This window comes from Cyprinus carpio, chromosome A16 (genome assembly GCF_018340385.1).
Source record: "Cyprinus carpio isolate SPL01 chromosome A16, ASM1834038v1, whole genome shotgun sequence".
Taxonomy (NCBI): domain Eukaryota; kingdom Metazoa; phylum Chordata; class Actinopteri; order Cypriniformes; family Cyprinidae; genus Cyprinus; species Cyprinus carpio.
Window position 1 is genome coordinate 11,666,932 of NC_056587.1, and position 13,790 is coordinate 11,680,721.

A 13,790-nucleotide genomic window follows, 5' to 3' on the forward strand; every position below is an offset into this window, starting at 1 on the left:
ATAAGAGGAAAAGACATCAAGAAGGTGGGAGAGAGACAGACAGACAGACAAATTGATCTCTGGAGTGAGGTATTCTGCTCTGCTGAGCTCCACATTTGATCTAGTGTGTCTGACTCATGTGAGATCAACCCATGCATATGTGCAATTCGCCTTGAGTGTGTGCATTCATTTAAAACCGTACACAAAAATCAGGCAGTCAGCCTGCAACTGAATAAACAGCACGCATTTAACTCCAACTCACTGACCACCAATTAGATCATATATGAAAAACACTGTATACACTGTATTCTTCAACAAATAAAAATAATTTTTAACCAATTAAACTCTTTAATCAATAAAATTTGATCAGTGAATAATGGTGTGAATAAAAAAGGTGAAGAAAAAAATTGTTCAATACACAACATCCATTAACCGTTTATCAAACATTTGTCAAATGTTGTGAAACCGTTCACAGCACAACAGTCAAAGGAATTGAGCTGTATTCACCTCACTCACCAACTCCAGCTCTTCATCTGTCTGCGAGGCCAGAAACAAATAGAAAACAAAGATTACAACTCCAACACACAAGCCCTGTTTTTCACCACTTCTGGTCAGATTTTGAAGAGACTTTATTACTGCACATATTACTTACATCAGTATGATACTGCATTCTGATGTATGTGCAAGAAGTAAAAAAAAAAAAAAAAAAAAAATCGGGTAACAGAGTTCAAATATACTTTTTTAAAATTTTAAACTAATTGTTCACTACTAAAAAATTTGTTTAAATCAGTCACAATTCTGCATAGATCGTGGTTTATATAATCTGATTTAAAAAAATCAAGTTCTAATTAGATTAGATTCTTAATTTATTATTATTTTCCCTAATTCTTCCCTTTTTTCTCTCTTACATTTCTCTTTACATGAAAGTTTTTCTTATTGCTTTTATTTAAAAAAAGTATTAATTTTTTAATTTTAATTAAGTATTAATTTTTCATCAATTCATGAACCCTTTGCAGTTACTTCATGAACCCCAGTTCATGAAACCCTGATTTAATGTGATGTTCAATGCACTTCACGTTGTTGATATTTACTTTAAATAAATAAATAAATAACATTTTAATTTAATTTAATTTTAATAAACAAATAATATTTTAGTTTATTTTCCTTTTCTTTTAAAGCTGCTTGAAACAAGCTCTGCTCTACAAAATGCCAGTTGTGGTGACAATTTTTCAGACTCGTTTACACCTGTATTTAGCACTGACCATCTGTGATCGAAGCAATCTGGATGGATCTTAAGAGCAGGTGTAAATGAGGTCACACATACACACACACATACATACTGAGAGCAGACGGATGTGAATGAATCAGCTCAATGTATCTGACAGCTTTACTTCACCCTCTCACAGTCCCTGTGAGAAATTCCTGTGTAGCATCACATTGAGAGCCTAGACCTGTTCCCATCTCTAACATTAGCCCCTCACATGAGGTAACACAGAACAGCTTTGAGATTTGATGATGTTTGACCCATTGAGGCTCCTGTAGAGTAATGTGGAAGTGCTCACCAGCTGCATGAGACCCTTGCTGCTCTGGGAGGTGATGACCCGAAGGTCCGGTTTACGACTGTTCCCCATCTGAGTGCTGGGTGGAGGGGGAGATTTAGCCGGGACTACTTTCCCCAGGCTGTTTCCGTTGGAGACTGAGAGGAGTCCTGGGGAGGCCCTGGCACTGACGTAACCATTGGCTACAGAAACAGAAAGAGAACCAGGAAAATACAGCAAGATGTCAACAGAGAGCTGCTGTTTATTTACAAAAAAAAAAAAAAAAAACCTTGGTGGATTTTTCTCACCAACCCTAAGAAACACTGCATTTTTTAACACAAAATTCAGATACACGACCGTGATCATATTTTCTGTTTTCTATAATTTGTATTGATGGGAAAAAACACAATAATTACCCACCATGGAAAATAATCCTATTAGGGTCTCCCTCACCATGGCAGATGTGTTTTCTAATTCTTTGTGCTGCAAACCAAATCCTCTTTTTTTTTTTTTTCTTATGATTATAGCTCTATTATGTTGTAATTGGAGGATTAATTGTTACTGGTTTTTAGGTTGGAGAACTGCATTCCTTTCAGGGAGGAAATGCACGCACAAGCAGACACACACAGGGAAGGGATCAGGGTATTTAACTGACACCAGTTCATCCTGTTTCTCGACTTTCTTCCCAGCTTTGTTATTGAAATATTTTTGTTCTATTTTGTTTATGACGCTATAGCACATGTAATGCTTGATCTAATCTAATAAATAGTCAAACTCAAGGGCAGTGTTTGCAGAGGAAGGCAGAGTATGTTATGATCTGCGTTTCAGAGCATGGCCGAGAGAGAGAGAGAGAGAGAGAGAGAGAGAGAGAGAGAGAGAGAGAGAGAGAGAGAGAGAGACTGGGGATTTTCCCAATGTGTTCCCACATTCTGGTACTGAATAACACTATTCTCTCAGCACAACATGAACATCACTTGCTAGTGCTATGGCAAAGCACTGATGTCTCCTGCTGTACAGAAATATCCAAAATCCAAGACTAAAACCTGTCTGAAAAAAATAAAAAAATATTAAAAATAATATATATCTATATATATATATATATATATATATATATATATATTATATATACACACACATATATATTACAATCTATGTTAGTTAATTCAAATGGGAACCAATTATATTTTAATACAAGACTTGTAAGAAATCGTATTTTGTAATTTTTGGCCAAATTTATAAATTTGTGCCTGTTTTATTATTTTTATAACAATAATAATATACATTATATTTATGACAAGAGTTGGGTTGGTTTTATATACATTGTCCAAAAGACAAACTTTATTTATTCCCACTTTTTTCTTTAAATATTTTAAGATTACATTAAACATTTTGTTTTTTTAAACTAAAGATTGTACAATTTCATTTTAACCTTGCTGGGACATCTTAATATTTATAACACAAAAGATAATGAATAAAGTGAAAGCTCTGCCAACCAGCCCCAGTCTCCCCTGCTGCTTCTAAACTGTGCTATAAGCTGAATTTAATACAATAAATGAAAAAAGTCTATTGAAATTAGAGGTGTTCAGTTTATGAATCATTTAAGAGCTTCAGACTGGAGAGACATTTGCAGTTTGATATTTTATCTTATCTGAGCTCTGGTTACAGGGCAACAACAACTGCATGTTGCTCCGCTAGACGTGTGTGTGTGTGAGAGAGATCAACAACCGCGTCAGCAGCTCTGAATGGAAAGAGATTGCAAAGGGAACTGCAATTCCTTGGCAGTAGAGAAGAGACATGCTCAGCTGTTTTCTGACATAGGAAACACAGCTTTAAGTTCAGTCTGGTTTTTAGAGGGGGGCCGAGATAGAAACGTGTATAAACACATTTGTTTATGCTCTGTGAACTTGGGTCAGAGAGTATGCTGGAAGATATAGTGGATATGAGCATGTATATGTGAGTGTGCTGTTTGTGTGAGTAAATACGTGTGAGCATTGGTTGTAAGCCCCGGCTTCTATTAATCTCCACTTCAAAAGGTCTGACTGCCTTTTTCTTTTTGTCTCTGTCCATGTCTCTCTCGCTCTCTGTCCCTCTCTCTCTTGGGAATGGTAGGAATGCTACATGACGTCAATGCTGACATTCCCAGAGCAACAGCTGAGAATGGAGGGAAGGGAGGGGCAACGGAATGGACAGAGAAAAGCAGTTTGGTAAGAGCTGAGAAAGTTTCTTAGGGAAACATTTTTTTTACTCCACATATACAAAAAGTATTTCCCATGGGTACAAAACAGTAAATTATTAAAACTTGTTTTTAAATGTTAAAACTTTTCAAATTAACAAACATATATAGTAAAAGGGTTGCAAAATTAGTCTAATGGGGCAGACTTTAGTCCACAGTAAAAAAAAAAAAAAAAAAAGGATTTTAAAAAGTTTTATAATTTTTTCCCCCCAACTTTGATAATACTGTTCAAAGTTGAGTCAGATGAAGTATCAGATGCAGTTTGGTAAAAGGAGCATGGGAAAAAAATCATTCATTCTTTGTCAAATTAATTAATTTATATAAAATAAATAATTAAAAATATAATTTTTTTTTACAGGGCTAATAATTTAATATCCATTAAATAGATTACGTCACAATTATGCCATTGTTGAATAATTTTTTACCATTTAATTCTTGGTTACATTATGTTTAAATTTAATTCTTCTCATAAAAAAAAAAAAAAAAAAAAAAACAACAACAACATGGAACACCAAAATAAGGCACATTCATTGAATGTGCCAAAGAATACACACACAATCCCGAGAAACCATGGGAGGTGTTTTTCCAGTGACTCCACAGCCACTTCACTGATTAAATGTTCACATTTTAAATGCCCACTTAAAATGTCCATGAGACTCATGTGCTCTTTGAAGATCAGAGGCAGGAGAACCTACAGCTGTCAGGGACTGTCAAGACTGGCTGGGAGGAGAGAAGGGAGTGTGACAGAGTGGGAGGGGAGGGGATAGAGCGTGCTGGTTTAAGCTGGGCATACAGAATGTCATGAGTGAGATATGAAAAACAGCTGAGAGGGGAAGAATATAGGAAGACAGTTATGCAAGAGCACATAAATGGAGAGGGAAAGAGAAAAAAACGAATGGTCATTTAAGAAAATGGAAGGACGGAGTAGGAAACATGACATGTGTTGTGCTGACCCATAACATTCATATCACTCGTGCCCCTTGGTCCCATGAGGGTGTTTACGTGCATGCTTGTAGGGCACAGTGTGAGCTTCAGCTGTCATGAGCAAACAGGTGTGTGAGCGTACAGTGGATGTCTGATCTGATCACCCGCTTTCAGATTTTTGTGTTCGGACAACCTTCATAGAGCTGCTGTCATTCTCATAATCACAGTCAGATCAGATCATATCTTATCGGATGAGATTTAAAACTCTCATTCCACTCTGCAGGTCTAAAGCGTGCCCTTCGATTTCAAGCAGTTTGACACAGACTGATGCATTATTCAGGTGAAAATGAAGAGGCATTATCGGGGCCGTCTGGCTGGTAGGAGAAAAGACTTACCCACAGGGCTTGGGCACGCTCCGTTTGAATTGTTGAGGTCACCTCCCAGAAGAGCACCTGGAAAAAAGGACAAAATAGCTTACAGGAAGGCTGAAATTTCAAGTCTAGAGTACAGATTCTAAATCTAGATCTAAAACCAAACAAATAAAACTGGAACAAAAAATAAAGTTTTTGGACTAAAGGAAATAACATTAGTCTTGGGTGATTTGATCACAGATAGTCAGTCAAGACAGACTGTTGTTTACACCTGGTATGAGCGTGTCTTTTGGGGGATGGGATACAGAATTTTAAAGGAGGGTGTCTTATTTCTGGATTTAAAAAAATCATACATAAAAGGTAGTGAATATATTGTATATACTATGATACAATTGTTCATGTATACTTTTAAACACCGTCTCATTTATGTTGGACAACTGTGCCTATAACACTGCCCACCTTCCCTGCCTTGTGGAAATAAAGCTTTTATTCCATTCTTAAATGATTCGATCAAGCAGTTGTTTTATTTCAAAGCTTTTCCTAGCAGAGATTACATGTTATGTGAGTCAGTAGTCCTTCCGAGTTTTCAAGGATGCATCAGGACACATTAGAGTTTACACTACAAATGTGACGTGTCCCTGACCACCTCCAAAGGAGCTTTAAGTGATCAAATCACAATGAGATTGTTTACAATTGTATGCCTCAAGATGTTTATACCAGGTGTAAAAAGGATGCTACAGCTCAGTTGATACTGGCATACTGAAATGAAAACTTAACGGAATTGGCTGAAGTAAGACTACATGCTGTAATAAATATTACAATTCTGGTCAAAACAAAGGTGCTAATTATTATAACGTTATGAATGATAATTGATAAATTACTTGTTTTACAATTCTGTGGTAACACTTTACAAGAAGCTCCCATTAGTTAACACAGGTTATGCATTAACAATCAATGATCAATGGTACATTTTTTTGAGAATTATTTAATCTTTTTTTTTACCATTAGTTAATAAAAAAAACAACTGTTCATTGTTAGCTCATGTTCGCTCAGGTCCATTAAATAATATAAATAAATTACAACTTTTGATTTTAATAATGAATTTAATATAATGAAGTAAATTTACCAATTTTAAAGTGTGACCAATTCTATACTATTTTGCCAAATAATAAAAAAAAAATAAACGTGTGATTTAGGATAACAGTGTTATTCAATTGCCATTAATTGATGACAAAGGTAATCCAAATCACAATTTCAGTATATATTCAATATCATCCAATGCCAAAAAAAAAAAAATTCTGTAAAATCAGCTAGAAACAAAATAAGAAAGATCAGTACTATGTAAGCACTCAAGAGCAGAGGAGATGAAGGTTTGACAGTCACTTTTATGCATGAAGCAGTGGTATATATCTCTGAAACAGTTGCTCTGGGTAATCCAGCACCCACAGGGCAACATTATAAACTCATGTACACAACATGAGCTGCTATTTCGTCCTTCCTGTTTTGCTTACTGGTACCCAGCACCATTGATCTGCTCAGGATTTTACCTGCACTGGCAGGTCTCTGTGGCAGGCCTGGAGACACTGTGTTCCTCTGCAGCTGCGGTTGCTGTGGCGACAGCAGGCGTGGGTCTGTGAGAGTGGAGGTGACGAAGGAAGTGGTGACAAGGCTGCTGGGATTGCTGAATGGCAGAGGGCTCTGACTGGACACCGGCACTGTGACTGGCATGGAGAAAGTGGGCGGTGGCACTGTGGACTGAGAAGCACAGATAGAAAGGGAAATGTTATCGGCTTAAACTCGCCCACCTGCATGTACATCAAGACATTGCACAAATGGTCACACACCGGTTTTAATAGCATGCAGTGACTTGTGCAAACATCTTCAAAGCAGAGCACGTGAAGCTACAAGGTGCAGAGTTAATTTTGTAAGACGTAAAAACTGTTGATGTTTTAGTGTTAATTATCCAGGCTGGAAATGAAAGAAACAGGAAGTCTTAACTTCATTTGCATCTAGATTTCAATGAATCATCCGGTGTTTACGGTTTTATTTTAACACTTGTTTCGTAGCCCAGGATTTTACTCAATTTTAGTCTGCAACAGTTGTCCTTAAACTGGTAATATGGCTCTAGGGAATAACCCACCACGCACAGTAGGCTCAGGTGTTTCAAACCAGGGGCATGTGGCCGTGACAACTCCTGAGTCAGCCGATCCTCCTTCTCGTGCTTTGTGAAGCACAATTAGCCAGCTTCGGCAATCAGTGTGGACTCAAACTGTCCAGATGCTCTGATGGAGACCCATTTTCCCATGATCCTCAGCAAAACCAGGGCTTCTAAATTTGGAATGTGGGCCGCAGTAAGCCTTCTGTGTTCTGAGTGGGACCCAGTTTGATAGTTAGTCTGGCTGTTCCTCTGTCCTTCTCCCTTTCTCCTCTAGCCTCTCCATCTGAGCTTCAGCAGAAAAATGTAGTTTGAAGTGTGCAGATTAGTCACTACATTCTTTAAAATAAAGTTTCCAAAAGGGGGTTTTCGCAGTCACACAAAAAAACATCATTTTTAAGCCTCCCCAACAACCACAAAGTGAACATTTATTAAAATTCATATATATAACCTTAATGTTAAAAACATTTTAATAACCTAAAGATTTTTTTTTTTTTCGTATAAAGAACCTTTTGTGCAATGGAAAGGTTCCATGGATGTTGAAGGTTCATGGAATATAGACGCCATTAAGGAACTTTAAGTTTTAAGTGTGTAAGTGTGACAGCTGAATGACTTCTAATTAGATTCTACTGATGCCAAAGCTGCTTTAAATGAATATACTATGGTTCTGGAGGGAGTAACCCATGTAGCATATGCTATAGGATAAGACTGTGGATGAAGTAACTAAGTTCCAGCACTGCACGCAGGCCAGGCAGGGTGAAGGGAGGATCATTAGTGTGAGATGAGAAGCTGGTTTTAAAATATGGAGCACCAAGACAGAAATAATCTAGTTTTCTAGTCTCCAATTTCTAAGCCAAAAAATGCAGTCTTACACTTCTGATGTGCCTTCAACAACTGAAGATAAATACAACAGACTCAAGATTATGTTTGTCTAGACACATAGATAAGCGATAGTCAATTGTGATAAGAACAACACTTGGTACTGAAAGAAAGACTGTGTGACGTTGAGGAAGACCGTGACCAGTGAAGTGAGAAAGACTGATTGGTTTGGGAAACAAGTTGGCAAATCATATTCACATGAAGTCTCTTTAGCTTGGAGCTTACTGCAGATCACAGTGCACATGAGGAATGATCTTTCAGGGTCAATAAATAGATTTAATTTTCAATATATCTTTAAATGTAATTTATTCTTGTGATGGCTTTTTTAAACTTTTTAATGGTAGTGTATATCCAACATCAACCGATACAAAAATATATCTAAAAATAATAATCACTGATATAGCACTGATGTATAGTGCTGATGCACAATACTGAAAAATTACGTTTTTTTTTTTTTTACACAAGTTGAAATTGAAAAAAAAAAAAAAAAACGAATTTAAATGATGTAATCTTTTTTTCTAGGAAGAAGAAAAAAAAATCTCAAGTAAATTTCTTCACAATCCAGTTTTATCCACTGAAACTGCCATGGCAGCTGAGTCAGACAGTTAGTGGTGAATATATAAAAACTCATTACAAACTGATCATTTTCCGGCCTGTTAAGTAGAGCTTGTAGTACACATGCTGCTGGGTGTCCCCAGTGAGAGGGATTAAGGTTTTAGCTTTCCTTCCTCGGGCACTCATGCTGGGATTATGTGGGAGAGAAGAGAGAGGTGCTGGATGACTCTCTTTGGGCTCCGGCCCGTGAACGGAGCACTGGGCAGAGAACGGGAGTGGGGCGAGAAAGAGGAAAACTGGCCCTCCGTCAGGTGACAAAATGCTTTTTGGATGCAGCTATCAAGCAATTTCTAATTTCCAGTCCCATTAGCATTACAGAGAAAAGAGAACGCAACTTACTACACTAATCAGTCTCTGCTGCCCACATCATGTTGAGTCACGTTCATAATGTAAATGATATCAAACTTGGGCCCACGATACATTGAGAAAGCGAGCAGCACTTTCTTATTTCTGTACCTTCTGAGAGGAGATTCCTCATGCAGGGCTCATGCATAAAGCATTCTTGACAGTGCCTTAATGAAAATTATCTTCACCAACGCCTGAATCGGCACCTAAATGAGTCAGAAGTCTATTCCTGGCAAACACGATACAAGCATCAGTCAACGCAGAACATAAGAAACAACAGAACGCAGAATCAAGCCAGCTATAAATCACAGCCGCATTTGAAAACGTGGATTGTGAGGATCAAAGGAATGCGGCACACACTCGCCCTATCGTCCCCGACTGCCCTCTCCTGGCCCAAGCACACACATTCAGAGGGGATTGAGGGGTGGTGGGAGGGGAATGGGGTGAGAGATGGTTGCTAGGTGCTCTGTGAGTTGGTCGCCGGGCCGACAGCAGGCTGTGTGAGTTGGTTGCCGGGCCAAAAGCAGGCCTCTTCACACGAGTACTCACTGAAAGCCTATAGCTCTGCATCATTTTATCAAACTCCTCGTCTATCTTTTTGTACTTCTCCTCTGTGCGAGGTGTGAGGGAGAACGGCTCCTCGGGGTCTGGGCTCTCCGAATCCCGGTGCTCTTTCTTGTTCAGAGCCTTCATTTATTTCCAACCGAGGATAGAAGAGAGAGACAGAGGGGAAGAAAGAGAAGGAGGGAGGTTAGAACAACAAGGTAAAGAGGAATACTCACTCCGTAGCGTTTGAAGAGGATGTCCAGCTCTTCGGAATTCTTGTTGAATTTGTCCTCTTGTAACGGACTTTGGTCGATTGAATCATCCCCATCTGGCTCTGGACTGTTGCACCCATTAAAGCCTTTCTTTCTCAACGTCAAAGCATTTGGAATGGGAGAAGAAAGGGATAGGAGCATATTTCACATTTAGAAACACAAATGCCAATCAGAAAGAAACAGCACTGATTTATTAAACCTACAGAGTAATGTGTGACACATAAACCAAAAACACTGTACATCAGCAGATTGTTTCATGAAGAAGTGAAGAGGCTAAATTCGATTTTACACCATGACTTGGAAAATGCTGAAAATGCACAGCCCATAGAAAACCGTGGGCTGAAAATAAGTTATACGAGGCTGAAAATGAGAGAAACTCAGTTTATCGGTTTCAGCCTGAAAACAGTTTGAGACTTTTTTGAGAAGATTTTCCAAACAAGATTTTCTCTAAGTAGCTTTGATGAGGGTATCGAGGCTGAATGGAAAACAGTTTTCAGGACTGCTTTCTTCCTTTTCACAGAGGACATAGTGACATAAAAAGTGTGCAAAGAAAATACAGCATAAAAATGTAACCCAGATTTTTTTTTTCATATACACTACCATTCTAAAGTTTGGGGTCAGTAAGATTTTATATAAGTCTCTTAAGATAAGATACACTAAAAGAGTCATTGTAAAAAAATCATTACAATTTTAAAAAATTGTTTTCAATTTAATATTTTTTAAATGCAACTAATTCCTATGATGGCTAAGCTGGTTTTTCAGCAGCCATTACTCCAGTCTTCACTGTCACATGATATTTTAGAAATCATTGTAATATGATTTGGTTCTCAAGATTTTTTCCATGAATAATAGAAAAATAACAGCCTTTATTTGAAACCTTTTGTAACATCATAAATATCTTTACTGTCACTTTTAATTGATTTAAAAGAATCTCACTTATCCCAAACTTTTGAACTGTAGTTTTATATTATATTACATTACATTATATTACATTAGTAAATGAACTTAAATAAAAGTGGTGAAGCCTAAGGTGTTGTCAAGCTGTTGCTATGCAGTTGCTAAGGTGTCAATCACTTTGAAATATAAGAAACGCACCTCTCCACAAAACGCTGTACAATTGGAGGCGTTTTGAAGTCACAAATCAAGCATTGAAATGAAATATAAAAAAATAGGGGCTGTTGACATTCCTAACCCAAAGAATGAGCATTAGCAATTAGCCTTAGCAAGCACTGCTACCAATTTATAGATCTGATGAATGATGACGAAAAAAAAAATCCAACATTTGAACTAGCTCGATCGTTCAAACATAACACTCTCTCTCTCTCGAACACACACACACACACACACACACACACACACACACACACACACACACACACACGCACACACGCACACACACACACACACACACACACACACACACAGACACACACACACACACACACACACACACACACACACACACACACACAGTGGGTCAGCTGATCAGCCTGTCTCTGAGTTGGCTCCATCTGTTCACCTGTCCCTCCTTTATGGGGCGGGTGCGTGTTTGTGTTGCCAAGGGAAGATTCCCCTGCAGAGCTCCACTGCCTCTGACTGGCTAACCTCGTTCAGTAGCGCCCCTCCCCCTGCAACCGCCTTCCTTCCCTCCCCCTGTACGGTCCCTCTCTCTAGCTTCCCCTTCTTGTCTTTACATTATTTCATCTGTTACCCCTCGACCTTCACTTTCATTCTTCTAATGTTTCTGGAAGTTTTTTTTTTTTTTACTTTGAGTCTCTTTTCTAATCCAGTATGTTCTCATTCTTCCACAACTTACTGAGCTGACTCATTTCTGTCCTCTATTCCCTCCATCCCATATCCTCTTTTCAAACTCCCACTTTCTATGTGGGATGTTAGCAAAGATTTGAGAGGGGCCAAAGTTTAAGTTTAAGAATCTGTAATTGAAAAAGACATTGATCTGAAAATGAGGGTGGTTCATGGTCTTAAAACATACACATAACTCCATTTCTCAAGTGTGTGCTGATGTCTAACGCAGGCAGAATGTGATGTCACCTTCCATTTGCAGTGTGTAAAGCAGAGAAGGCTGCAACCCCCCGGCCATCCCTTGAGAACACGCTTAAAGCCTCGGCTTCGCCACAGCCTGCCAGCTTACACAGACGACAGCGTCCAGATACACCCATCTGACAGATTAGCGGCCCCTCCGAACCCTCCACACCTCCTCCTCTTCATCCTTCCATCTCAATTCCTCCTTTAAAGGCAGCGTGTCTGCCATTATCAGGCGAGTCTGACTATAACTCGTGCATGAGGCTAATGGAATCATTTTAGCAGCTGATCTGGGCTGATAGCCCACGGCTCAGCCCACTGTGGAGGCGGATCTGAGAGAATAAGCTGAAGTACATCATCTCGATATCGAAGAGGGCTTAGCCAGTGTCCAGCACACACAGATTTCTCATCTCTTACAGACAGAGGTTAAGAGTTCACAGTCATTTCATTTCGACAATCTAACACTAGCGGTCACACTTGAAAGGAACTGCTGCTGTCAGGCATGTCAAAAGTGCTGGTGGTGCCGACTTCGGTGTCAAGCAGATACTCAAATTCAATTCAATTCCTTCTGTAGCATTGGTACTATAGACAAATCAGTGGTGTACCTAAAAGCTGTCTGGTGACAGGTGGTTACTCCTGAACGCTCATAAATGTGCACTTCCTGGTCAAAAAGCCAGCTTTGCATGGCATCAGTGTAAACACAGCAGGTTTTTTGCCACTGTCTATTATTTAATTTATAATAATTAAACAGTAATGCTGATAATAAGAAGAGAAAACCACTTACTGTGCTTACTTTATTTATTTGTTCTTTATCACTATTTGTTTTAATAAAACTTCATTTTAAAACTTTAATTAATTAAAACTTTTTAATTTAACTTACTTAATTGACAAATGTCAAAGGCTATATTTCATTTTCTACATTTAATTTGTTAATATTTATAATAATAATAATATCAACCATAGCATATTAATTTTTGCTATGGTCTCAAGCTTAACTTTGAGAATTGTGAAATTTCATTGGTATTGGTATTGTTGTGACAAAACTAGCCAATGTTTTTAACACTTTAACAACTTTCCAGCTCAATGTGGCAATCAACATTGCATACATGCATATCAGGCCCTATAAAACCCAATAAATGATGCCGCCTGACCTGTTTGAATCTTAATTTGAAGCTTGTCTTAGAAAACAAGACTTACAACCAGCTACTTTGATAGGGCTTTATTTGAGGTTGATACACATGATCACTGTCAGTGTTTTGAAAAGCAATGACATGGCATGAACACAAAAAGATTTTTGTTGCAAAAAATGTCATATAGGTTTAAAACAACAAAAGGGAGAATAAATGATGACAGATTTTTCATTTTTGAGTAAACCGTCCCTTTAAGTGTCCCCAGTGTGATGTATTTCCAAGAAAAACAGAATATTCAGGAAGGCGGCACTTGATTTTATCTAGTGGAATTTAATTTGAATTGTGAAAAATGGATTATGAAGATATTAATACTATTATTTTCTTCGCCCACATGACCTTGGTTATGTCAGAAAAATAAACATTATTTCAGAAGCTGAGAAAGTTATTAGATTTTGATGTAAGATTATCATATTTTTTATTAGAAAGCTGAGGATAGATTAATTACACCAACCATTTATTAAGAAAATTTAAAATATATATATTTCATGTTGCTTTTAAGTCCCCACGGCCTCTTCATCTGACCTGCCTTTGAAAAAGGGCAAAGCCTTCTTACCACCTCCTTTCAATCCCAACTGATATCTACAGGATCTTCATCCTTAAACACCCACTCTTCATCTCTCTGTCTCTTTCTCCCTCTCTCTATCTCTCTCTTGATTGGGATCTGCAGTCAAGCAGATTAACAAGCTCTGGCAGAAAAAGC

The 13,790-nt window shown here is 38.0% G+C and overlaps 1 protein-coding gene across 13 annotated transcripts in view; it reads right to left on the minus strand.

The window, feature by feature from the left end:
- Positions 1-13,790, minus strand: part of mef2d (myocyte enhancer factor 2d) — a 33,316-nt gene that overhangs the window by 12,580 nt on the left and 6,946 nt on the right. For 6 of the 13 annotated variants that reach the window (XM_042772655.1, XM_042772648.1, XM_042772654.1 and 3 more), the window contains exons 3-7: positions 9,822-9,959; positions 6,593-6,800; positions 5,070-5,126; positions 1,542-1,720; positions 487-516 (exon numbers count right to left, since the gene is read on the minus strand). In XM_042772655.1, the coding sequence (XP_042628589.1) occupies positions 487-516; positions 1,542-1,720; positions 5,070-5,126; positions 6,593-6,800; positions 9,822-9,959 (612 nt within the window). Of the gene's footprint in view, positions 1-486; positions 517-1,541; positions 1,721-5,069; positions 5,127-6,592; positions 6,801-9,588; positions 9,727-9,821; positions 9,960-13,790 lie in introns of all 13 variants that reach the window. The other 7 variants (XM_042772656.1, XM_042772649.1, XM_042772647.1 and 4 more) reach the window with 3 other exon arrangements.